Raw genomic sequence first — 27741 nt, 5'->3', positions numbered from 1 at the left:
GGCAAAGGTGCGTGGCTTCCCCAGAATGGCCCGGTGGGTCAAGTGTGGGCCACAGGCCAGAGGTTCCCTACCTCTGATCTAATTAAATTGATGGGAAAGTGTTCATATCAAATCTACCGTTCCGGCCCTTTGAGGAGTTGCCCGGTTTCAGTGGAGTAGAGTGAATCATTGGTTTTGGTTATGTGTTTTCTGGCTGTTGAAATATGCAAATTGTACTGAAAATGTGACTGTTTTTACATACAGTAATATCTCAGTCAACCAGTCCTCCAGGAACAAAGCTCATTTTAACAAAGCCTTTTTTAAAAAAGGTTAATCTGACAAGCTTTGCTTTGCTATGGATAAACTTTTAACCCTGTGCCTTTGCTTTAAGTTGAAACTGACTAGCCGGTGTCTTTGCTTTGCTATCAGCTTTGCTTTGCTTTGCTATCAGCTCCTGCTGGGAGGAAGGGTGGGATACAAATAAATAAATAAACTGACAAGCCTGTGTGTTTGCTTTGCTGGGGAGGGAGGGATCCAATACGATTCAGAGGAAGAGAAGGAGGAGGAGTGGGTGCCAGGTAGGCACCCTTTCAAGCCTCTGTTGAAGATGCCCCCACCATCTACGAGCAGGTGTAGGAACCTATCCCTATTCTTTTCATGTTATTTCTACCTCTGGTACCAAAGTTTCTGTTAAAGAAGTAATGTCCAGGAATGCATCTACTTTGTTAACTGAAGTATTACTGTACATTGGCTTGATGGAAACCAACCAGTATCTACTTCAGAGCAAATCTTAGAGAACAAATTGGATGATAGTTGTTTTTTTTGAAGGCTATTTCAGTATGCATCTGCTCATCTTTATCAGTGTGTTAAACAAATTTCGGCCTTGTGCATTTGTTTGTGCTGTCAGGGACACCTAGCATTAAATCATCTAAATGCCCTAATCTTTCAGCTGTTGTTACTGGCTTCAGTTTCCTGTGGAATTGACTTGGTGGCACAAATTGTACTTGGTCCTTCTAGGAGGAAGGGTGGGATATAAATTTAATAAATAAATAAATTTAAGCTCTCATGTGGATGACTTCAAATGTGATGCTTCTTGTCATATTTGCCATACTTGCCAATCTGTATATTCTTCCTCTTGCAACTCATACAGTGGAGGCTGATCTATTAGAGCAAATGGGGGCACTGCCCCACCAGCCTCAGTCTGCCCTCAGCCAGCCTCCACTTGCCCATGTTGTCCCTGGCTGTCAGCTTCTTCCTCTTCCTTGGTTGCAGTGTTGCCCTTGTAGAATTCAGCAGGAAGAAGGAGGATAGAGACAAAACTAGAGTGAGTTGGCTCTCCCTGTTGTTGGCTTTGGCTCCACCTACTGTTTGGGCTCTGTGCATTCTGCCCTACCAGTCCCAGTGCACGCATCAGCCACAACTGAACTCATAATATCTGATCAACTCCTAAAACACTCTTAGTGTAAAGGGAAATTCTTCCTTAATGTGTTTGTTACAAAGATGTTCACTAAAACATCACACTCCCAGAAGCAGTTGTTAGGTCCAAACCCAACACGCAAGTCGCCCTGTCAACCCCAACTCGCTTATTACACCCGGGAAGAGTGCGGAGTTGAGTGCAAATGAGCCCACTATCAGAGATCAAGTAACACGAGACAAAAACCTTTGCAAAGGGGACCCAATACTTACAAGCCGAAGCAGGCCAGCATGGGAACCTCGTTTATTGGTGTCATAGGGTTTATATAGGCTCACCCCGAAGTTTACAGTATCGGGCATACGTCACAAAATACAAAAGAAGCAGTTGCTAGACACTATAGCTTTGGGGCAGACAAAAGGAGGTAAAGGGGTGTAGGGGGAAGGACGAAAGTGGAAACACTAAGATTATCTCTTAGATTCCATGTCTGCATACTTCGCATGTCCTAGAGATAAGCACTATGCAACTACAGAAGAAGGGAAGAGTAAAGGAGTGGCCGGCTGCAACCGGGCGCCCCATGGGTAGGAGACAGACATGAAAATTACTACGCTTGCATATCAAAGGGTTTCACAAGTCAAGATCTGAGGGGCAGCGGAACAGCTTATAACATTTCTATGCAAGGCACCTTTATAGCAATAAACAAGGTCATAGGCATGGATGTGATACAAGAGATACATAGTAGGGAAGTTTCCAGCTTAAACCAGCTTTTATTATGCGAGCCACTGGAATGTAGGTAAGGGTCAGGTCACCAGGAAATAAACCGACATTTTATATCAAAAGTCAAATAAAGGCCACTTTGGTTCTATTTCCCATAAAGCCCAAGCTGGTTTAGATAGGACAAGTGAACTATAGTTTTACAAGCACTGGGGATTTCAATTTAACCCCAACAGCCCCCCCTTTCAGCCCTGAGAGACTAACTAGTCTCTCAGGTAGCTGTATTACCTTGCTTGGGTTGCCAAATCGGTCTCAAAGCCATTTCCATGTAAGTTGGTTGCGGTTTTCGGAAAAATGACAGTGTGAGCTTGTTTATACAGACTGAGGCCAATTGCATCAAATTTGGAATAGCAGATTGAGGCTTTCGGGAAAATGAAGAAATCAGCCTATGGAGGCAGGCGGAAGCAAGCTGGATTAAATTTGGGATGCATTGTATACAGCAACAAACAGCTATTAATAATACTATAACTATTACAACATAAAACACAATCTTGCGTCAGTCTGCTCAACTTCCTTTTCAGTACATCGACCAAGGAACTGTCAAGTATGACTGGACCTTTTGATACTACTAGAATGGCCCGTTTGCTTGGTTTTGGTCCCTGAAACTAAGGTCAGAGACCTATAGACATTAACTGAATAACATTAGAAATACATTGCAAGTAACAACATCCAGTAATAATAATAATAAAAAAAACACTATTACTATAATCACATAAAACAATATCTTCTGCCAGCTAGACCAAAATTCACAGAGCCACCAAGGGCCAGCAGGCATTTGGCGACCCGTTAAGCCCCATAGGAAAAGAACAAGTCAGTGACCAAAGGAAAATCAAATGCAACAAATGCTACCATCTCAACAGTAATATTACCTTACCCACTGTTTTATGTCCCATTCTTCAAAGTCCAATTGCCATTTTCAAGTGGGTATATCACATGTATTGGTCAAACAGACCTCACCTCTTACTAAACCGCTTATCACCCAGCCCTCCTCTACCTCCTTTAAGCTGTAGCAGGAAGCAAAGGAGACTGTACTCCTTAAGTAACAAAGGGGACTCCCACTTATCCATGTGGTGAAGTGTGTGTTCCTTGTTTTGGTTGTAAAGTCCAGCCCAGTGGGGGGGTCTCAATATAAGAAGACCCCCTATGTCTGTATATATTTTCCGATATGTGTGCTTCTAGTCAAGAAAAAAGGAAAACTAATGCTATTTCTAACGAGCAATGGGATTCCCTGTGGATGGGGGTGTATCCGCCAAGGATTAAGATAACATTTATGCGACAGCGTTTAACTCTGCCCTTGTTTTTCTATGCACAAAACCTCTGGAACGCATTACCAGCCGTGGGGGTATGTGTGAGTTGGGGTGGAAGTTATAGCTCTTGGCTTTTGCACCTCCTAGATTCCACTTGAACCAAAACGGGGTTAGCCAAGCCATACCACTCCCTCCTTTTATGTGAAAGGCAGATGTACACAGGTGACCTTTCACATATTAGCAAGCACCGTTCTGCCCCCTGGCTCCAATACTGACTTCCAGGGTGTGACTGTGCCATATGAGATGGATACACATTACAAGGGCTAATTAGACAAAGATCAGAATTCAAATCACCACAATGGGGTGCATTATAAGGGTTAAACCTTCTTTGGCATCCTTATCCCAGCCAAACAGGGAATTCCAAATACATCCATGTTACTATATCTGTGAGTGCTTACCTATAATGTAAATGACTGTATGGCAATCGTGTGCTATCTAGAGTGTACTTGCTCCCCCATTTGTTTAACTGCTTCTAATTGTTTCTGTACATAGGATGAGAAAGTAGTGTCTGAAGATCAGCTAGGTCATAACCTAATGTGATGGGTTTGAGGTGTTGAAACAAATCTGGATTAACTAATATTCTCTGGATGATCCATACAGGGACTTTAAATGGAAAATCACATCCTACCATTTCCTTAATACCACAAAGGCATCTATTGAAATGTTAGCATAGGTTGTGTATAGTACTTATCAATAACATCATAATCACAAAATGTTCTAAGGCACATGCACCCATGTCCAGAATATACAATAGTTGAACTTAATTCATTTCTTAGCATGAAAAAACCATAAGATACATTAATCATTTTGAGAGAAAAGCAATCTTGATGGAATTCCAAACTATCATCTTCCTAGATTCTTATGGTGTTGACATCCATTCACATTAATTGTTACCTATTCCTAGCCATTGTAATGACAGAGTGAGAAAATAAACAAATGGGTCAAAACTTCACATTGATGAACCTCACATCTGAAGTGGCCAAATTCAGTAAGCCCCTATTACAGAATCACTCAGAAGGATTTGAAAAGTAAAAACATCTAAAGAACAAAACAGCCATAACATATAAATTATGAAGGGAAAACAATAACAACAACACATTCTTAAAGGACAATGCATAAACAGTTACATTCAATATTACAATGGAAATATTACAAAGAAAACAAGTAAATAAAACAAATAAACACACTGTGGGATGGCTTGCACAAAGTTCATCCTGTTCATGTTCAGTTACAGCTTCCACTGAACATGTGTGTCTTTTGCTGATGCTAGGCAGAGAAACTGGAATAATGAAAGAATCTTCATTTCCCCCCCCTCCCCCCGAGTGACTGTATGAAAAGATTGCAAACTTGCACAAGGTGCCCGTTTCAGGTTGCTGGCCAATATAGGCCCGAAAATAGTTCTGTGGTTAGGTAGAATGAAGCAGGCCTCTATGCTGTTATTGCAGCAATACAGGAAAATAGCATGCCAGTTGCATATCGTGTTCTGGTCCTGGAGCACTTCAAAGATCGAGTCCAAAATGTCTCAAAATAAAAATCTTCTGTGATACACACGCAAAAGGAAAATGTTCCTTGGGGAGAAAACACTTCAGTACAGGAAAGAAAATATAAAAATAAAACATCCATGGCCACAGATGAGACTTCTGATCAAAGTGGACAAAACCAAAATATTGTTTTTGCAACAGACAGACAAAACACACAACAGTACAACATATTCTAAACTCCTGAGTTTCCCCATCCTCTGGCTATGTAGAGCCTTGCTCATGAAAAGTAGCCACGGAAAGCAGAGAAAAAAGGATTTATACCTCTTGCTATGAATGCAAAACAAAGAGATGTTAGTGGCACAAATAGATTAAGTTCTGTTCCAAATCAGCAGGGTGTTCCAATGGTGCTCATCCTGTATGTAGAGCAGTTGCTGTAAGTGCCTGTCAAGGAATAAATGCACTAACATGCGTTATAATTGTGAACATCATTTTAAAAGAAAAAAGTTCATTAGTAATAGTGTGATTTATATGCACAAGGTATGACAATGAGGAAAGCATTTTCCTGTTGAAAGTCCTGGTCCATCTTTAGTCGAAGAGCAACTGGGGATGAGTTTCTGTTTTGGAAGCAAAGTAATATTGATTCCCAATGTGAATTCTAATATGAGGTAGACAATTACTGTGATTTTGGTCCCCTTTTGATAATGAATTTACCTAGTCACAAGAGGGCATCACATTAGGTTTAAACAGCAAGGTGGCCTCAGTTTTGCCTGTCTAGGAAATGGGCAAATCATACATTTCACAGACAAATTTAAAACAATTACCTGGGATCGAGTACCTCAAGAAGAGGTGTTATTTTCCTTATGGAAGAAAGAAAAACAGGTACAGGTTCTAATCCACAATCTAGCAACAATGATGAAGAAGAGAGAGAAAAAAAACCCCACATACAACATTTTGTTATTTCCTGTCATTTTCCCTTTTCCTGTCATTTTTCCCTTTTCTTATTACCATCAATAAATATTTCTCAAACTATCCTTCCTCTACCATCAAAATAACTTCTTTCCTAGAATCCTTCATTTTACTTACAACCTTTCTAATTCATGGGTATCTTTTCCCTGTCAAAGTGTATGGGGGGAGGAAAACATTTCTACCCACAAGGCACTACATACAAATTTAGTTGGCACTTACAATTGCCTCCCTTTATATACAGGTAAATGGGTAGAGTAGTTTCAAAAGTAATTTTGTTATTTTTGCCCCTTTGGCCACTGACAGAAAAACTAACTGTGCCAGGCTTTTATCTACAAGCAACAGCCAAAGGTTCAGGTCTAATCTAAACAAAAGGAACTCTAGTATCTTCTCCTGATTTCAAGATGTATGCTTAATACGTTTGTGCTAGATCTAGAGAACATGGGGGGGGGGGAAACCAATCTCCCTTTTCTGTAATTCTGGCTCAACATGCAGTAACAAAACAAACAAAAACAAAAAACAGAACCACGTCAAAAGAAACGTAACATTTACAAGATAAGAAATAACTGACAAATAATGAAAAGCAAAACTTATTCTAGACAAATATCCCCCCCTCTGTGAACATCTGCTATTGGGATTAATGTCAAACGGCAAGGGCTGAAATAAGAAATTATATTTAATAAGTTACAATCACATAACAGACAGCACAATAATTAGGAAAACACAGCCAATCCGTCTTTATATAAAACATAGTAAACCATAGGGATCACGTTAGACTTAAAGCATAAAACTGCTGCAGAGAAAACAATCATCCCACTGTTTAAACAGACTGGAGAAAACAATTTTAAGAAGCTTGAAAAGGAAGGGAGCTCCAAAGAAATAAAACGTTCCTCAATGGCAAGGACTGAGATAAGGAAGATATAAAACATTACATCAGGAAGGAAGATGCACACAAGTAATTTGTAGCAAGCAAGACAGACAAACACACAAAAAACCTTAATAATCTAAATTCATATCAAATAAGGAGGAAGGGAAGAAGGAGTTAACCCAGTACAGGAACAAAAGAAAAAGAAACCCCGACATTCTAAAAGGAATCGCTTAGTTCAAATCCTATACTTTCTATAAAAAAAATGCTAAGAACTACTAAGAGAACAGGTGGGCAGCGCAGCTGATCCAAGCAGTTAAAAGAGGAAAAGGTAAAATCAGCATGATTTATGAACGACAGTAATGGAAGGAAAGTTCCCTTGAAAGCAAACCCACAGAAAAACTTTCATACATACACTCAAAAAAAGCTATACGCATACAACCTCTCACTTGGGTACCCAACTCATACACATTTCTTTTATGCAAATCCTTCCTACTACCATTCTTACGTTCTTACTTCCCGGGAAAACACAAGCCTTACACACCTAGGAGTCTGACCCGTCCCTGGGCGTCCAGATACGGCTGGTCTCGCACAATCAATGGCGTTTCCTTAGTCAATAACCGTTTCTCTTTTTCTCCTTTTTCGCAAGCGCGTGACCGTTCCCCCCCTGAGGGCCCCTCTCCTGGATCCTTCTCTTCCGTCTCAGCACTTGAATCGGAAGAGACTTGTTTCTGCGCCGGCCGAGGAGCCCCGCCTTCGGGGCTGGAAGGCGGCGCTGGCGCGGAAAGCATAATAGAACGACTTAAAATCATTCTTCTATCCGAGTCATCCTCAGAAAAATAACTTGGAGGGGGGGCCTCACCGGTCAAAGATCTGTCTTTCAGCATTGTAAAAACCCTGCAATCTCTGCGCTCCCATCTGCCATAGGAGCCAGAAATGCAATTAATCTGAATGTTTTACCTCAATCCGCTCCCCTACTCCTCTTAAAGGAACGGGTTTAAAGGAGCCACTCTTTGGCTACCGTTCAATACTGCAGTTACCCGCGGTCTCGCTACCGCACAGAGCTCAATCATCTTTCTCTTTTTCAGGCCTCTCTTACGCACAGGCAAGTCCTCCTTTTGCCACAGCATACACATTATTCCCAAAGGGCTGTCCTTTACCGGCACACTCCCTTTATTTCCCATGACGTCTGATAGCGGGTTTTCCTCAACTGTGCTTTATCCCCAAAGTGTCAAAGCCGCCCGCTTTTATTGATAACCCAGAAAATTCTCTCGTGGCGCCTGTTATCAAATTAAGGGGTGCAATGGCAAAAAGGCGGTCCGCACAAGGGATCCCGGACGAGGCCCCCAATTGTTAGGTCCAAACCCAACACGCAAGTCGCCTGTCAACCCCAACTCGCTTATTACACCCGGGAAGAGTGCGGAGTTGAGTGCAAATGAGCCCACTATCAGAGATCAAGTAACACGAGACAAAAACCTTTGCAAAGGGGACCCAATACTTACAAGCCGAAGCAGGCCAGCATGGGAACCTCGTTTATTGGTGTCATAGGGTTTATATAGGCTCACCCCGAAGTTTACAGTATCGGGCATACGTCACAAAATACAAAAGAAGCAGTTGCTAGACACTATAGCTTTGGGGCAGACAAAAGGAGGTAAAGGGGTGTAGGGGGAAGGACGAAAGTGGAAACACTAAGATTATCTCTTAGATTCCATGTCTGCATACTTCGCATGTCCTAGAGATAAGCACTATGCAACTACAGAAGAAGGGAAGAGTAAAGGGGTGGCCGGCTGCAACCGGGCGCCCCATGGGTAGGAGACAGACATGAAAATTACTACGCTTGCATATCAAAGGGTTTCACAAGTCAAGATCTGAGGGGCAGCGGAACAGCTTATAACATTTCTATGCAAGGCACCTTTATAGCAATAAACAAGGTCATAGGCATGGATGTGATACAAGAGATCCATAGTAGGGACGTGTCCAGCTTAAACCGGCTTTTATTATGCGAGCCACTGGAATGTAGGTAAGGGTCAGGTCACCAGGAAATAAACCGACATTTTATATCAAAAGTCAAATAAAGGCCACTTTGGTTCTATTTCCCATAAAGCCCAAGCTGGTTTAGATAGGACAAGTGAATTATAGTTTTACAAGCACTGGGGATTTCAATTTAACCCCAACACAGTCATTTTAGTATTCAGGACAGATTTTTCACTTAATACAGTGGGTGATTTTGTTGAGATCTCTCAGAGGAAGATGACTATACTTAACCTTTCATGGCTACATGAATCCCATTGCATGTCAGACTCGCAAGCTGTTGAAGTCTCTTTTAAAAAAATCACCTTATTCACAGAAAAAAACTGCATTAGTAACCATACTACTGTGTTGTCTCATTATAGAAAAGGGAAGTCTTTTAACAAGCGTTTAAAGGATTGTTTTATTGGCATTCAAAATTTTGGTTGGGATTGGGGAAAAGACAGTGGAACAATCAGGGCATTACAATGCAAGATAATTTATCCTATACGATATAATCTCCCTTTACTGCCGTGTGTGTCTTAAACATAGAAAATCCTTTAGTTATGTACAGTATAATTAGATACATATTGCTTAGGAACATAGAAACACTCTTATACAGAATCAGACCATTAGTCCATCTAGCTCAGTATTGTCTATACTGACTGGCAGCAGCTCTCCAGGGTTTCTCTCATCCCTACCTGGAGATGCTGGGGATTGAACCTGGGACATTCTGCATGCAAAGCAGGTTCTCTACCACTGAGCTTATGGCCCTTTCCAATTTACTACACTTGCCCATCTGCACTTGCCCATCTCTAGTGTCTTTATAAAGCAGCACATTTTTCTAAATTAATTGCCCTCATTGTACCATTATCCTCATTACTCATGCATTACTGTCATGCAGAAATGACAAAACACTTCAAATGAAAATAAAATAAGTTGAATCAGTGTGCTTGATTCCCATGATTTTGAAGTACTATTCACCATATGAAGCTGTAGAACAGCAGTGATGGTGATGTCACAGGAAAGTGTGGAATTCCTATCTGGAAGAGTTTATAATCTAATAGAAAGGCATGAGCAAAAACAGCACTGAAGAGCGTTTTCCTGGAAACAAAGCAAGTGGTGAGCGGTTGCTATGGCTGCAGTGCTTCGAGGAACACATGGCCTTTTAGGAATTGCTGGAGACCTTCCCGCTGTGCTCCATTAGCAAATAGTTGCTACAGTACAAGCATAATCTCTGCAGCCGCCTGTTTATTCACTCATGTCCTTTGCTTAGGGAAGTGCTGTCTTGATCACAAGCAGGAAACTAAAAGAAAATGCCCAGAGATAGGCAGAAGCATTTTTTCCCAAGCAGAAATAGCTTAACAAAATTTATTGTATGGTTTCCTCTCTCTGTGCTCTGTTCCCATCAATATTGTTTAATACAGAGTAAACCTTTTGGAGCTCCTTAAGAATATAGCTTATCTTTCCCATCGCACAGCTCTCTCAAAAATCACTTCCGCCTTTAAATATGCCAGTTCTTAAACAGGGCAATGAATGTACATTGCTGCTTCAGTGACAAGCGATTGCTCATCTGAATGGTAGGCATGGGTATAGCTGGGTGGTGCTAGTAATACTTGCACCTAATGTGCCTTTTCATTTTAAGCACCACACCTATAAGGCCTGGTCAACCAAGTCTTCAGTTCTTCTGTTTGTTTCTTTCACCACTAAAAGATGTTCTCACCATTACTATCATGTGGACTGAAATACTTTGGCGGGGGGATTGCTTGGTTTGGGGTGGAGTGTCAGTGAGATCAGAACCCAAAAGAACAACTTTTCCTACAACGATTTCTCATTTATCTGACAATAATAACCACCTTATGTAGAATGGTCTCTTTAACATAATACCAGGTTATTGTTGGCCATTTCTACAGGAATTTTGGTATCCCAGATGCATTAGGATCTTTGCCTTAGAGGAAGAACTTAGACTTAGAGCCACTGTGGAAAAAGCCACCATCTGAATCCAGAACTCAAGTACTCATATTTGCACTGTCTGGATCTGATGGGATATATAATGCAAAACTCTGAAGGGCACCAGGTTGAAAATGCTGCATTAGAAGGGTATTTGGAGCCACTTCCCTCCATGGCTGTGTAGCAATGTCTGCTTCATAAAAAGTGATTATGATGATATGATAAAACTATGGTGAGAGAATTGCAACCAATACAAGAACATGTAGTTTCTAATCTCATACCTCTCAAGTCTTCTAAAATATTGTGTTCTTTTCCTGTATAGATTCCCTTTTATCTGCCTGACAGCTTCATTATATTTCCAGTCAAGTAAAAAAGAAAAGAGCGTAACTATAAATAAATAAATAAATAAAAATTTATTTTTAGGCCGCCTATCTGGCTGAGTGAACAGCCACTCTAGGCGGCGTACATAATTAATTTTAAAATACAGTTATAAAATACACATATAAATACAATTATAACATATTCAGTTTACCCCCATCCGTACACTATAAAACTAAAATTAACTAGGGGTTCTATATGCCCGCTGAAATAGCCATGTTTTTAGTCCTTTACGGAAACCTACCAAGGAAGGGACATGGCGTAGATCGTATGGCAGAGAGTTCCAGAGGGTGGGGGCCACAACCGAGAATGCCCTCTCTCTGGTCCGCACCAGTCTAGCTGTTTTAACTGGTGGGACCGAGAGAAGGTCTTGGGAGGCTGATCTCGTCAGGCGACATACTTGGTGATGCTGGAGGCGCTCCTTTAGATACACTGGACCGAAACCGTGTAGGGCTTTAAAGGTTAGTACCAACACCTTGAATTGGGTTCGGTAAACAACTGGTAACCAGTGTAGATCTTCAAGTACCGGGGTGATGTGATCCCGCCGGCGGCTATTCGTAATCAACCGTGCCGCCGTGTTCTGTACCAGCTGTAATTTCCGGACCTTCTTCAAGGGTAGCCCCACGTAGAGCACATTGCAGTAGTCTAAGCGAGAGGAGACCAGTGCATGCACTACCTGCGGGAGCAGATGAGCCGGAAGATAGGGTCGCAACCTCTGTATCAGATGCAATTGATACCAAGCTGCCCGGCTCACTGCTGATACCTGAGCCTCCATGGACAGCTGGGAGTCAAGAATGACCCCGAGGCTGCGAACCTGGTCCTTCAGGGGCAAACTAACCCCATTCAGCACCAGGTCAATATCTCCTAATCTTCTCTTGTCTCCCACAAGCAGTACCTCGGTCTTGTCGGGGTTCAGTTTCAGCATAGAAAGCCCAAATAATTTGCCTTTCTCGGTTACAGAAATGATTGACTGCTTGAAGAATGCTTGCTAAATTACACTGTTCTGATGTTATCTTGAAGGGAGCAAGAATATACTGCTTTAAGATATTTGTAATGGCGATTTCTCCCCCCCCCCTTCACTTACAAATACACACACATCCCTGCATGTGATAGCAAAATACTGCTTGTGGCAAGGGTTGTTGTTGTTATGTGCATTCAAGTCAATTACAACTTATGGCAACCCTATGAATCAGCAACCTCCAATAGCATCTGTTATAAACCACCTTGTTCAGATCTTGTAAGTTCAGGTCTGTGGCTTCCTTGATGGAATCAATACATTTCTTGTTTGGCCTTCCTCTTTTTCTACTTCCTTCTGTTTTTCCCAGCATTATTGTCTTTCCTAGTGAATCATGTCTTCTCATTATGTGTCCAAAGCATGATAACCTCAGTTTCATCATTTTACTTCTAGTGATAGTTCTGGTTTAATTTGTTGTAACACCCAATTATTTGTCTTTTTCACAGTCCACAATATCCACAAAGGTCTCCTCCAACACCACATTTCAAATGAGTTGATTTTTCTCATAATCCGCTTTTTTCACTGTCCAACTTTCACATCCATACGTAGAGATCAGGAATACCATGGTCTGAATGATCCCTACATTAGTGTTAAGTGATACATCTTTGCATTTGAGGACTATTTCTAGTTCTCTCATAGCTGCCCTCCCCAGTCCCAGCCTTCTTCTGATTTCTTGACTGTTGTCTCCATTTTGGTTAGGGACTGTGCCAAGGTACTAATCCTTGACAAGTTCAATGTCCTCATTGTCAACTTTAAAGTGACATAAATCTTCTGTTGTCATTACTTTAGTCTTCTTGATGTTCATCTGTAGTCCTGCTTTTGTGCTTTCCTCAACAGCATTCTTTCAACAGCAACATCAACTTTCAACAGCATTCATTTCTAATCATTACTGGTTTCTACTACAGTAGGGCCCCGCTTACTGGCGCTTCGCATTCCAGCATTCCGCTAATGCAGCGGCAGGAAATTCCCCATTTTAAAGCCGGGTTTGCGGCATTTTGCGGCATTTTTGCGTGATGCGCCCCATTATAATCAATGGGGTTCCACTTTATGGCGATTTCCACTTTACAGCGGGGGCCTGGTCCCTAACCCGCCGTATAAGCGGGGCCCTACTGTAGTAGTATGGTATCGTCTGCATATCTTAAATTATTGATATTTCTCCCTCCAATTTTCACACCTCCTTCATCTTGGTCCAATCCTGCTTTCTGTATGATATGTTCTGCATATAGATTAAATGAATGGGGTGATATAATACACCCCTGTCTCACACCCTTTCCAATGGGGAACCAATCGGTTTCTCCATATTCTGTCCTTACAGTAGCCTGGCAAGGGTATTATCCATTATATCCACTACAAAGACGAGCTGAGTTTTTTGCATGTTGTCATCTAGTCCAAAAAGAAGCAGCCAGCAAAAATTATAATAGAGGTTTAAAATGGATTCCAGTGACAACATTGTTAGAAATGGTGGCATAATTTAGAATAACACTTCTAACTCTGCAAAAAATGGGGAAAAAGTAGAACAGCTTTAAATTAACGACGAGACAATCTGCATTACACAAAGCAGGATCTGACACAAAGCTTGGAGGGGCTCAGCCTTGCAGCATATGTTAAGGCACTAGATCCAGCCAGTGCAATTGACCAGATGGAGAGTGATGACACCTCCAGTACCAGTGAAGCAGCCAACAGAGGATGGCAGGGTAGACTTGATGGCAGATGCAGCTAGCCAGTTCAAACTATTCTGTAAGAATTAACAGGAGAGTGGCCGGAAGCAATACGGCCACTGATAGGAGATGGCAGACCTTGCCATGGAAAATCTTCAAGATAGCTATGAAAACTAGGCCTTAAAGATGGGCTTGAGATATTAAGTAAGTCTCTAGCCCATGCAGCAATTGATCTGAAAATTACAATGGCAGACAGTGAGGATTGGAATTGCTGCCCCAATTTATGAATAAGAGGACTTCCTGAGCAGACTGGGGTGCAAGATCTGATTACGTATCTCATCACCTGGCTGCAGCAGGTTTGTCCAGAGGTAGAGGTAGCCAGAGAGATATCGAGAGGGCCCATGAGGCATTATATCAGAGGCCTCACCAGGGGCTAGACTAATTTTCCCACTCAGACATTTAAAGAAGACACTTGCACTCAGCTGGAGCATGAGGAATGATAAAATGCAAGGGAGTGAAAGGACAGGAATAAGATACTAGTGCAAGTACCTATTCAAACTGATTGTGGTGGTTGATGGTAGTGACAGTAATCACCACACATGAGGAAGGAAGTGCAGGAACTGCTGGCATTGCAGAACTGGGAAAGGGAAAGGAAGGGGGAAATGAAGATGACAGGAAGGAATGAGGCCCATACGATGAACTGTGTGATTGGACCCACTAAGAAAAAATAAGAAGTTACAGTTTTGAAGAGGGGTTAGTCCATGACATGGGGTGATGAGGTAAAAGCAAAGGGCAGCTTTTTTTCCTGACATTTACCATGCAGAATGTCATACGCTGTTTCAGTTATTAAAAAAGTAATAGTGAAGGAGGGGTAGAGGAAACTCAGAAACCACTTTGCAGCTGCCTGGTTTAGAGTTAAAGTTTCCTGTGGCCTTGGGAGACGAGGAGGCCTAGCTGGAGGACCCTCCACTGATGGGGCTGCTGGATAGTTTACATTAGTCTTGCCTATTCACATTCCCTCCAGGGCTTGTTAAAGTTTGGACACCAACAGAAGACTGAGTCACACAGCTTGCTAGGGAAAGATGTTCTTGTCAGAAGATTTGTTTTGCTGCTTTATTCTCATTGCTTGTATTAGATTTGTTCTTATTTGAAAAAATGAATAATTTCTTTTGAAAAAACAGTTTTAAACAGAGCTGCCCTTTTCTAAAAACCTGTTTATAATCTCCTATAGAATCTGTTATGAATGAGCTGACTCATCTGCTAAGCCTTGCTTCTCTGTCTCTTTAAAAAAGAAAAGAGAGCTCTTTCTAACAAAACATTTTGATGCTCATGCAGGAGTTGTGTTTTTATTATTGCTATTCTGCTGCTTTGATATGGGCTTGTGAGCATGATATTGAAGTTCTGAAATAGGTTTCACAATGAGACCGTCTTGAAAGGAGCTGCCTGTTTTCCTCCCAGCCACATTCATATCCTATGGTTATAATTATTTATCACCTATTTTCATATAATATAATTTCCTAGGCAACAGAAGAAAAGAACCAAATCCAAACTGCACTGGTCCTGTAATCGGAAGGAAAGCCAACACTAACATTTTAAATTCTGAACTTCAAGAAGGATTGCTACTTCTACATTCAGGTGTAGTGGTAGCAATTGCATTTCAGTGGGTTCTTAATTCACCCCCTTGAAGCACACTTGGAGATTCTTTTTCTTTTTTAACTTTGGAGCTTTTCCCTTTCTTTGCCACCACTGCTAACATGTCCAGGGGAGCTGGATAGATGAAACATTTGGCAGCTAAAATATCTCTTGAATGCATTTCTCTGCTAGCTCAAATCAAAAACTGTTGAAAAATGTTAAACTGCCATGTGTTTCTTGGGACCTTAATGTGGCCTGGTACAGTTGCCTGTTTTAGAAAGTTTGGGGGCACATCTTGGGCTCCATTTTGGGCCCATAGTCAGACCTGGCTCCTAAAGTGCAGATATAAACAGATCTTTTGGCTGTTTATTACTTAGTGAGATTTATATATGATGACCATCTAAGGATTGTTGCTTGCTAGCATACTGTTCATTGTTGTTGGTTTAGAGTCCTCCTTTAAAGTTCTGTTTTTCTTCCAATAGTCACAGCTCCAAGGTGTCATTAAAAGTGGTTGCCATTTTTCATAGTGATGTACCTGTACTTTTCTTTTCTTTTAGATAATGAGTTACTTGGAATTTCTCAACACACTTTGAAGAATCCACCAACAGATCAGCAGATTAACAGGCTTGCTATGAGACTTGGACCTGAATGGGAGTGCATTGTATTGTCCCTGGGCTTGACACTAAATGACATTTATCATTGTAAAGTCAATCACCCATACAATGTCCCTTCACAGATTGCGAGTGCATTCATCTTATGGAGGCAGCGTTTGGGGAACAAAGCTACCATGGAGAGTCTGTGTGCTTGTTTGAAGTCAGTAGAAGTGGATTCTTCTGTGACCCAACAGATGTTTCAGTGAGCCCCTAGTGTGACTGGATGCTCGAAAGCCTCCTCTGTATGAAATGTAATCCAGTGTATGCATAGAACTGCAATACAGAAAATGTCTAGTGTGCTTCATTCCCTTTAAAATAGATATAAGCATCCAGTTAAGTGCCAGAGACTACAATTGTATGCACAATTACATAACATTAAGTTCCTTTGTTGCAAAGCATAACTCAGTCTGTGCAACTTTTAATGCCTTTTTGTCTGCAATTTTTTAATCTTAGTAAAACATCTCAGTCAGCATGATTTTGTTTTGAAACAGCCTGTGTCTGTGTGTGTGTTTTCATGCCCATTTAATTCCTTAGCCTCCCTCCTCCCCTTCAGCACAGTTCTTGAAATTTCAAATTCTTCATAAAAGTTCTTCCTAAATAATAAGGAACATGTCCATATACTTAATGATAAGGGCTGCTAGTTTTAATCAGTTTAATTGGTGAATAAATTAGCCAAAGCTTTTATTAGTTGACCTGCGGAGGGCAATTTTAATTTACAAAGGCAAACAAAGAGACTGAGAGATAAGTGTATACTTTTGTTGTTGGGAGTTTTAGGTTATTTTAGTTCAGGGGTATTACTGCAATAAACCAGAGGTGGTGTTAGCAGGTCAGCCAAGAAGCCCAGTTTCCAGGGTTTTTTGGTGGGTTTGGGTTGTGTGTGTTTTTTGCAGTGGGTCCCACATCTCCTGCTCCTTCCTTTCTTTTCTAACTTTTACTTAAATGTTTCCTGGGTGTATTGCAAGTGCTGATAGAGCCCAGTCAGCCAGAGCCAAATGAATGTCTGCTCTTTCAAATGCCTAGTAAGATCCCTGCACCAGGAAATGAAAAAGGAAATATTTTAAGCACAAAGAACAATGATCAGAAAGAACCTAGGTGATGTTAGGAGAAATGTCCTAAGAGCTACATCATCAATGGGGAAACCTGCTGAAATGTTGGCAGGTATTAGTGGTGCTCTCAGAGTAGGTGGTCCTATCTTAGGGTAGAGGGGTGAATATGTATTCACACTCCCTGAAGGTCACTTCAAGCCCTGTGAAGATTAACGAGGGTGAAGTGTGTTCTCTTTTGAAAGTAATCACACTTACAGCTTCTTCAGAAATAGAATTTAGTTCCATTCAATCCAGAATTAGGAAGACAGCTTACTGTTGATTCGTATTGTTGCTACAGTAGAATATATATATACCTGTGTCTTCCAACAACACTCCAGTAACATGAAAGATCCACACAATAGGCAGGGGAAATGATGGCTGTTCCTTCTCATGTAAATATTGCCTAAGGACCTAGTAAATGAAATGGAGAGTTACTTTATTCCAGATGGAATATTTTATTTGATGGGCCACTTTTCTGCTTTAATGTCTACAAAGCCATTCAAAACAATAAATTCCTAAAACTAAACCATAAAAGCCCATTAATACACTTATTCTCTTTATGAGTACAGCAATTATAAGCAGTCAATGTTTTTAGAAACATCTTAAACTTTCAGAGACTCAAAAGTATCCATTAAAAGGCTTGGTTGAAAATAATGGTTTTAATTTGGTGCCTGAATAGTGCTAATGTAGGTGCCTCTTTCACATGTCTGAAGAGAAGGTATCCTATAAATTGGGTGCCACCACTGAAAAGGCCCCTTCCAAATTGCCAGCCACATTACCTCTCAAGACCTGGAGAAGGGTCTCTGGCAGATCTCAAGTACTGGGTAAATCTGTAGGGGAGAAGTCAGTTCCTCAAATTCCCAAGTCCCACGATGTGACCAGATGTGTGCACAGTACATGCATTATTGGAAATTAAATGTTACTGTATGATTCAATTACAGTGATTTTTTTTATTGTTGAATTAAGCAGTTTTCTGATGTCCTAGGGAGTGATCTAATTTAGCACGTTTGTTTTGTTTGTATTTAGTAAACAATGCTGCAAATTTTGAAGCTGCCAAGCTTGCCTAATATTGTATTTGCAGTTGGTATGAACCTAAGAAATGGAAAAAAATTCTGTGGGGGAAACACTGAACATTTTTCTGTCCTACATCACTGGTTTTATACATGTGATAAATCCAGCCATAAAAATACATTTTAGATTGGCAATGTTATGTTTCCACAATGATCTTCATTTTCTGTAGATCTTAAAAAATGGTAAATGCTGCAAACATGTTAAGCCATTGTTTGTCGTCACTGTCTGGGTAATGCCTGTTAGTCTGATTACCTGACTGTATAACTTTAAGATCCAAGGAACACACTATAGAGTATTTTATTTTTGATCCCTTTTAAAGCAGCACTGCACTGCTTGCAGTAATTTTGCTCCCTTTACACTTCAGTCAAATGTAAATTTTATGCTAATGATAGTTACGTAAGTGTATATGTATCCCAAATGTTTGTTTGTTTGTTTATTGAAAATTGTATATAGCCATTGGCTGTTACAAGAGAATCACAAGAGTAATACATAAAACAATGTGTAATATAGCACATAAAACTTAATAAAAGAAAACAGATCAGACATTTTAAAAAGCATATGTTAATTATGAGTTTTAACATGACTAGCTCTAAGCTTTTTTGCCGCCAGAGCAAAATTTGCGGTGGCCATCATTATGTGAGGTTGATCCGAGGATAAAAGGAAAACCACTATCTGGGACTCCGTCATGACTATGGTTCTATATATCAACGGGGATAAAAAATTTTCTCTTGGGGCACTAAATAAAGGGCAGCTTAGCATATAATGCTTTAAATCCTCCGGTACCCTACATCCTGCAACGCATAGATGTGCGGGGTACGGGATTCCAAGGTATCTACCCTGTAAGTTTGCTGAGGGCATGACCTGGAATCTGTATCCCAAATGTAAACAGTAAACCTGTTTGGCCTTGAGTCTTATTTCAAGTCTGTCGATTTTGTTTGAATGCCATGAGGATATACACTAGAACTGTCAAGAAATCAAGTTGTCCACACACTGGTAACCTCAAGGCTGGATTACTGTAATACGCTCTATGTGGGACTGCCCTTGAGGTTGGTTCGGAAGCTGCAGCTGGCGCAAAATGTGGTGGTGAGTTTGCTCACTGGAGTAGGGTATCACCAACATATTACCCAGCTGCTGAAAGAATTGTACTGGCTCCCCATTAACTACCGGGCCAGGTTCAAGGTTCTGGTTTTGGAGTGCAAAGCCTTATACAGCTTGGGACCAGGATACCTGAAAGATCGTCTTACCCTTATATACCCAGTCGATCACTGCGCTCTGCAGGTGAGGGCCTCCTGCAGATGCCATCTTATCAGGAGGTCCATTCTGCACAACATAGGAAATGGACCTTTAGTGTGGCAGCACCTACCCTGTGGAATTCCCTCCCCTTAAATATTAAACAAGTGCCTTCTCTGTTATCTTTTCAGCACCTATTGAAGACCTCTTTCAACAAGCCTTTTAAGTTGAGACCTTATCCCAGTCTGTGTCTGTGTTGGAATTATTATTATTATTATCTTTATTTATACCCCGCCCTTTTTCCAAACTGGAATTCAAGGCGGCTTCCAGATAAAAACAAGTACACATCATTAAGAACCTATAAAAATATAAAAGATATAAACATATAAAATCAGTATTAAAACAGGATTAAACTATTAAGATGTTAAAACCAATTACTCTTAAAATACTGCAACCCAGTTTAGGAGCATACAGGCAAAACAATAACATACAGCATCCTCTTCAGTCACTACCCTTAAAACCTTCAGTTCCAAAGGCCTGCCGGAAGAAAAAAGTCTTTAGCTGTCAGTGGAAAGACTGCACAGAGGAGGCCATTCTTGCCTCCCTAGGGAGGGAGTTCCAGAGCCTAGGGGCAGCCACCGAAAAGGCCCTATCTCGTGTCCCCACCAGTCGCACTTGTGAAGGTGTTGGGATCGTGAGACGGGTCTCTCCTGAAGATCTCAGGGCCCGGGCAGGTTCATATAGGAAGATACGGTCTGACAGATAGCCTGGACCTAAGCCGTATAGGGCTTTATAGGTCATAACCAGCACTTTGAATTGTGTCCGGAAACAGACTGGCAGCCAGTGGAGCTGTTGCAGCAGGGGAGTTGTATGGTCCCTGTAACCAGCCCCAGTTAACATTCTGGCTGCAGCTCGTTGCACCAGTTGAGGTTTCCGAACAGTCTTCAAAGGCAGCCCCACGTAGAGCGCGTTACAGTAGTCTAAGCGGGATGTAACTAAGGCATGTGTCACCATAGCCAGATCAGACGACTCCAGGAACGGGCGCAGTTGGTGCACTAATCTTAACTGTGCAAAAGTATTCCTGGCCACCGCAGAGACCTGGGCCTCCAGGTTTAAGGCTGAGTCCAGGAGCACACCCAAACTGCGAACCTGCGTCTTCAGGGGGAGTGTAACCCCATCTAGCACAGGCTGAACCCGTATTCCCTGATCCGCCTTTCGACTGACTAGGAGCACCTCTGTCTTGTCTGGATTAAGCTTCAGCTTGTTCACCCTCATCCAGTCCACCACTGCTGTCAGGCACTGGTTTAGAACTGAGACAGTTTCCTTGGAATTAGGTGGAAAGGAGAAGTAGAGTTGGGTGTCATCTGCATACTGGTGGCACCGAACCCCAAATCTCCGGACAACCTCTCCCAGCGGTTTCATGTAGATATTAAATAGCATGGGGGACAGAACTGAACCCTGAGGGACCCCACAGGCCAACGGCCAAGGAGTCAAACAGGAATCCCCCAGCACCACCTTCTGGGTTCGACCCTCCAGGAAGGAACGGAGCCATCGTAAAACGGTGCCCCCAAGTCCCATCCCGGAATTACTTTTTAATATGCTTTTAAACCTTTTTTAAAATGTTTTTTAACCTTCTTTAAAAAAAACATATCTTCAAAGCCTTTTTAAAAATGTTTTTAAAGTTGTTTTGTTTTAATGTATTTTAATGTCTGTTTTTATGATGTTTTAAAGTGTTTTTAGTGCTTTTGTTTGCCTCCCTGGGCTCCTGCTGGGAGGAAGGGCAGGATATAAGTCAAATAATAAATAAATAAAATAAGTATAATCTTGTGGGTGCTATTTTGAAGGTCCCAATGAAACAATGTAGTGAAGTGGTTAAGAAATGTGACTTACCAGCTCAGTTTGAATCTCAGCTGATCTCCAAAATGGCTTTGTCAAGACACTCTCAGCCTGGGCTCCCATTATCTGTAGTATGAAGACAATGCTAACTTACCTTACACCTGGTTTGGGGGACCTGTTGTCAAAACACTGCATGCAACACTCAGCATTATCCTAGCCCTGGTTGCTGCGGGACCACTCTTTCTCTTTAGACTACCTCTTTGGGAAGCATTCCAATTTCATGTATGTGTGTACATGTAAGAAAAAGAGAAGGGGCTGGGGTAGCACAGAGAAAATCCTTGCCAAGCCTCTGATCTGGCCCCATCCACCATTGACTGTGGCCCACAGTTGACCAATTATGGGGGGAAATGTTTCCCACCCTGCCTTCTAAGGTTGTTCTAAATCAGGGTTGGCGAACCAGATGTTTTTGGTGTACAGCTCCCATTATCCTTTGCCATTAGCCATGGTGGCTTGAACTGATGTGAGCTGGAGTCCAACAACATTGGGAGGGTACAGGCCAACCATCCAGTTCTAAATATTATAGAAATAAAGTAAGTGTAGCACTTTGTCCACTTGTTTTTTATATAAGGATTTTCAGTAGTAGTAATGACAACATTTTACCATGGTTTATTTGTATGCCGCCTTTCCATAGTAATCTATGCTCAAGGCAGCTCACAACATGAAAATTACATAATTTTCTGTTACAAGACAAAATTCAGAGTCAAACTATTCAAAGAGTCAAACTTTTTAAAGAAAGCCATCTTACGAAACATACAATAAATTGAAACACCATGATAATTCCCAACAAGGTCCAACAATAAAATACAAAAACATAATCCCAAAAACAGCAAAAATAATTAACCAGCAGAATTAAATTTTGGCCCAAACAGAGCACCCCACAGTGAAGATGGTCTCTGGTATCTTCAGGCCAGCAATACCTTTTATAGTGTGTGTCAGTCAGTGCCCCAGCATTCCAGGCCAGGTGGAAAGAGGCCTGCAAGCAGGGAGAGAGTCTTGCAGGACTGACAGTCGAGGTAGTATTCACAACTATTACATTAACTACTGCACTGAGGTTCACACAGTTGTATAGTTTTATTCTGGCATGAAAGGAGGTATAGAAGCTGTTACAAGAATACACCAAGCAAATAGCGTGAGCTGTTAGTAAGATGAGCATGCAGGTAATCGGTTCAGTTCAGGCAGGTTTTCTATCCCAACAAATATTGACACACCCATTCACCCAGGGATGTGGGGAAATGGCAGAGCTCAGTAAACAATAACAATGGTTGAGATACTTTACACATTCACAACCATAATCATTTGCCATGAATATCTAATACTGAATTTTGGTGGTTGTCCAGTTTAAAATGACCCTTAAACAATTGTTCTTGGGGTTTAAAACACCATTCTGCTACTGCTTTCTCCTCACAGTTAAAATGATTGTGCTAATGGGGAAACAGTAAGTTTCCTATCCAGCAACCTGTGCAACTCTAGCAACCGTTGCTAAAACTCTCCATTGTATGCTTTGCCCATTAATTACATAAGAAGCTAAGTAAGGTTTCATATCCACAGACCCATTATAACCAGAGTTCTTGAAGCATGAAACATCCCTCTCTTAGATAAATTGTTCTGAACTTTAGGAGACATTTTCACTTAAAATGATACTCACTAGGACATTCCAAGATATTCTAATTTTAAAATGTAAGTCAGGCCATGCAATCCTATACACACTGACCTGGGAGTAAGTCCCATTGAGCTCAGTGGGGCCCACTTCTGTGTAGACATGTAAGATTGCACTGTTACTCCTAGCCCAGAGAGCAGCACCAATTCAAACAGCCAACAAAAGACATATTGGTAGGTGTACAAGGGTAAAAGAAAAAATAAAGGCTTACACCTTTGGACAGTACTCAAGATAAAATTTATTATAAAGAATAGTAAAAGTGGCTCATTTAAAATAATGCCACATACCCTTGAAAGACACTGGGTCCATGGACTTCATTTATTTTATTATATAATATAATACTTTCCATTATGGAGTTACAACTCAGTAAGATTCTTTTTTAAAAAGAATGATCGTATTTGTGACCTATTTAATATTAAAGCAACTATAAGTTCACCTGGTGTGACAAAAATTAAAATAAAATAGGCCTTGCCAACGGGCTTTCATTCTAAAATGAATGGCATAGACTCTCAAGTTCAATGTGAACCAGCTTGTTCGATTAAGCTCAACAAGATATCTTCAGAATTCTGTATCACACTTTTTCCTGCTATCCATCACTAAAGCAGTGTGTTGTTGAATGTGCGTGGGACGGAGCTTTCCAAAATAAAAATATTGTCACCTTCTTAAGATGTATGCTTCACAATGAGCCAGTTTGCATGTAATAGTATCTTCTCGGTAGCAGGCCCACACTTATGGAATGTCCTCCATGGTGAGGTGTGTTTATCCCCTCCATTATTAATGGTTAGGCAGAATTCTGAAACAGGCATTTGATGGTTGAAAATAGTGTCTCTGATAACTTTAAAATTATTGGTTGTGAGTATATATGATTTTGTTTTTGAAGGAAACAAGTTCTGGCTTAGTACTGTGGAAACCAACACCCATGGTTTCTTTCTCCTCAAAAAACCACAAGCAGAAATGAGCACTGGTTTGAACATATTTCTAAGCCAGCACTCTAGTTTGTTACCTCACAGCACAGGGAGGAGAGGAGTGGACACGACTGAGCAGTGTGCACACTGCTGGTTTGTAGAAGTCGTGGTTTGTGTTTGACTATGGCTTACCATTACATGTAAACTGGACCTAAATATATTAATTTTATTTTCTTTAACAAAATTCATACACCTCTTGAACATAAAGACCTCTAAGTGGTTTACAAAAAAGTTTTTAAATGATCAATAAAACAGTTAACAAGTAATTAAAAACATTTAAACCAATTAAAATAGCTACTAAGAAGATTAAAACAGATTAACATCTATGTGTCTGGAAAGGCTTGCTTAAACAGAAAAGTTTTAAGCAAGTGCCAAAAGTGGAGGTGCCTGCCTGATATCAATAGGCATGGAGTTCCAAAGAATAGGTGCTGCCACGCTAAAAAAAATATTTCTTACAAGTGCAGAACAAGTATTGTGTGGCACTTGTAGCACCTCCTGTTCTGCAGAGGAAAATGCTTGAGGGGGCATGTATAAGTAAGGCAGTCTCGCAAGTAAACTGGTTCCAAACTCTTGAGGGCTTTATATACCAGTAGCAACGCCTTGAATTTGGTGCAGAAACTAATTGGCAACCAGTATAGTTTTCTTAGCAGAGATGTATGCTGACATGGTCTCACTCCCGTCAGCAATCTGGCTGCAGCATTCTGAACTAATAGCAGTTTCCGGGTCAAGCACAAGAATGTGTTGCAGTAATCCAGTCTTGAGGTCACCAATGCCTGAACTACTGCGGCCAAGCTCTCCCGGTCCAGGAATGATCGTAGTTGTCTCACCAGATGCAGCTGATGAAAGGCACTTCTAGCCACTGAGACTACTTAGGCCTCCATTGACAGAGTTGGATCCAAAACCACCCCCCGACTGCATACCTGCTCCTTCAGGGGGAGTGCAACTCAGTCCAGGGCAGTCAATTGACCAATTTCTTGGACACAGGAACCACTTACCCACAGTGCCTCTGTCTTGCCAGAATTCAAGCTCAGCTTATTTTCCTTCATCTATTCCACCGCTGTGCCCAAGCAGTGGTCCAAGGCTTGCACAACCTCTCTTAATTCAGATGTTATGGAGAAGTACAGCTGGGTGTCATCAGCATGCTGGTGATACCTTGCCCCCAAGCTCCACATGACTGCTCCCAGTGGCTTCATATAGATATTAAATAGTGTTGGGATAAGATGGTATCTTGCAGCACCCCCCTGCACAACTGCCAGGGAGCCTAAAAACAATCACCCAATGATACTCTCTGGACATCAGACTTCCTGGTGAAGGAGGTGGTGCTGACAGGAGATGGACAATAGCAACGCACACACTTGACCCCTAGTCTAACCTGGTGCTGTTCTGAGTACCCAGATAGGCACAGCTGAGTTAGGTCAGGCGCACCCAACCAAGTCTTGCTGATACATGCAAAGTCAACCCCTTCACCCACAATCCAGTCATGGATAGGCATGGTCTTATTATGGACTGACATGGCATTCAGTAACAGCACCACCAGACCAGAGGACTCCATAGATAAACTACCAGTAACCTCCAGAGGAGTGACAGGGTTGAGGTGGCAGGCAGGGAACCAAACATCTAGGTCTCTTCCCCAGATGGTGGTAGCCCCTCCACTCCAACTATACCTTATCTTGCCCACCACTGAGATTTCGGCAGCAGCTTCACAATTCCCTGCTACCTGCCCACCCAGACACATCCAGTCACCATCAATATACGCTATACAGCTGGGAGATTAGGGTGACAGATAACAGAATGAGGCCGAGTAATAGGTGCATCCCACACTGTTAGATAGAAGATAATAACGCCAATCCAACACTCCCCACCCCCATCTCTCACTCAGGGAACACAACCAAACCAATCTTCCCCCAGGCTCTCATCCTAGGTAAGAGTCACAGGTTCTGTCAATCACTGTTTCTGGCCTGCAATTCTTTATCCAAATGGATGGGGGAGAAGTCTTTGCCCTGGTACCTTCCTGAAGTGACAACCCAAAGGGTAAAGTCCCTTTGGTGTTGTCCCCTTTGGGGACAACCCTGCCACCTGCGGTAGAACCTGTTCTTATAGCAAGGCAGGCTCTAGGCCACACTTACACCTCAGCTGTATGCACTCAGCCAGCAAGCAAACAATTTCCCACCCAGCAATCAGCCCAAACAATCTCCTATTAGTCATTCCACATTCTGGCACCATGCTATGAGCTGCTAGACTACTGTTTTCCTGCTGTGTTCTAAAGCAGCCTTCCTGAACTATGGGTCTCTGCATATTGTTGAACTTGAGTTCCCATTATTCCTGATTATTGGCCATGGTGGCTTGGAATGATGAGAGTTGTGTTCCAGAAACATCTGAGGACCCAAGGCTGGGGAAAGCTTGTCTAAAACCTAAAGTACTTCTCTTTGTATCTCAAAATATAACTAGACTTTACATCCCACCAAGCAACTTGGAATTTTTATTTATTTATTTAATTGAATTTGTATACCGCCCCATAGCTGAAGCTCTCTGGGAGGTTTACAACAATTAAAAACATTAACAACAAATATACACATTTAAAAATGCATTTTTTAAAAAGTAATTTAAAGACAAATGCTAAAATATCTGGGAAAAGAGAAAAGTCTTGACCGGGCGCCAAAAAGATAACAGTGTTGGCGCCAGGCGCACCTCATTGAAAATTTCATTCCATAATTTGGGGGCCACCACTGAGAAGGCCCTTGCCCTTGTTGCCAGACTCCCAGCTTCCCTCCGAGTAGGCACCCAGAGGAGGACCTTTGATGTTGAGCGTAGTGTACGGGTGGGTTCGTGTCGAGAGAGGCATTCCATCAGGTATTGTGGTCCCGAGCCGTGTAAGGCTTTATAGGTTAAAACCAGCACCTTGAATCGAGCTTGGAAACATACAGGCAGCCAATGCAAGTGGGCCAGAATCGGTTTTATATGTTCAAACTGTCTGGTCCCTGTTACCAATCTGGCCGCTTCATTTTGCACAAGCTGCAGTTTCCAAACCATCTTCAAAGGCAGCCCTACGTTGAGTGCACTGCAGTAATCTAACTTGGAGGTTACCAGTTCATGGAGCACTGAAGCCAGGTTATCCCTGTCCAGATAGGGACGTAGCTGGGCCACCAACCGAAGTTGGTAGAAGGCACTCCGTGCCACTGAGGTTACCTGAGCCTCAAGTGACAGAGATGGTTCTAGGAGAACCCCCAAGCTACGAACCTGCTCTTTCAGGGGGAGTGCAACCCCATCCAGGACAGGTTAGACATCCACCATCCAGTCAGAAGAACCACCCACTAGCAGCATCTCAGTCTTGTCTGGATTGAGCCTCAGTTTATTAGCCCTCATCCAGTCCATTGTCGCAGCCGGGCACCGGTTCAGCACATTGACAGCCTCACCTGAAGATGAAAAGGAGAAATAGAGCTGCGTGTCATCAGCATACTGATGGCAATGCACTCCAAAGCTCCTGATGACCGCACCCAATGGTTTTATGTAGATGTTGAATAGCATGGGAGACAGAACTGACCCCTGTGGAACCCAGGGTGCTGAGCAATGTTCCCCAAGCACCACCTTCTGGAGCTAACCAGCCAAGTAGGAACGGAACCACCGCCATGCAGTCCCTCCCACTCCCAACTCAGCCAGTCTTCCCAGAAGGATACCATGGTTGATGGTATCGAAAACCGCTGAGAGATCAAGGAGAATCAACAGAGTCACACTCCCCTTGTCTCTCTCCCTACAGAGGTCATTGT

The 27741-nt window shown here is 41.9% G+C and overlaps 1 protein-coding gene across 1 annotated transcript in view; it reads left to right on the top strand.

Annotated features, from left to right (window-relative positions):
- The window catches only part of CRADD (CASP2 and RIPK1 domain containing adaptor with death domain), a 65670-nt gene extending 44421 nt beyond the window's left edge, over nucleotides 1-21249 (top strand). The window contains exon 3 of the mRNA XM_061639569.1: nucleotides 15978-21249. Within this exon, the coding sequence (XP_061495553.1) occupies nucleotides 15978-16279 (302 nt within the window). The 3' untranslated portion in view covers nucleotides 16280-21249. The remainder of the gene's footprint in view (nucleotides 1-15977) is intronic.
- Nucleotides 21250-27741: the final 6492 nt, after the last annotated feature.

Source organism: Rhineura floridana, chromosome 8 (genome assembly GCF_030035675.1).
Source record: "Rhineura floridana isolate rRhiFlo1 chromosome 8, rRhiFlo1.hap2, whole genome shotgun sequence".
NCBI classification, from domain to species: Eukaryota; Metazoa; Chordata; class Lepidosauria; order Squamata; family Rhineuridae; genus Rhineura; species Rhineura floridana.
This window is presented reverse-complemented; position numbering and strand designations above follow the sequence as displayed.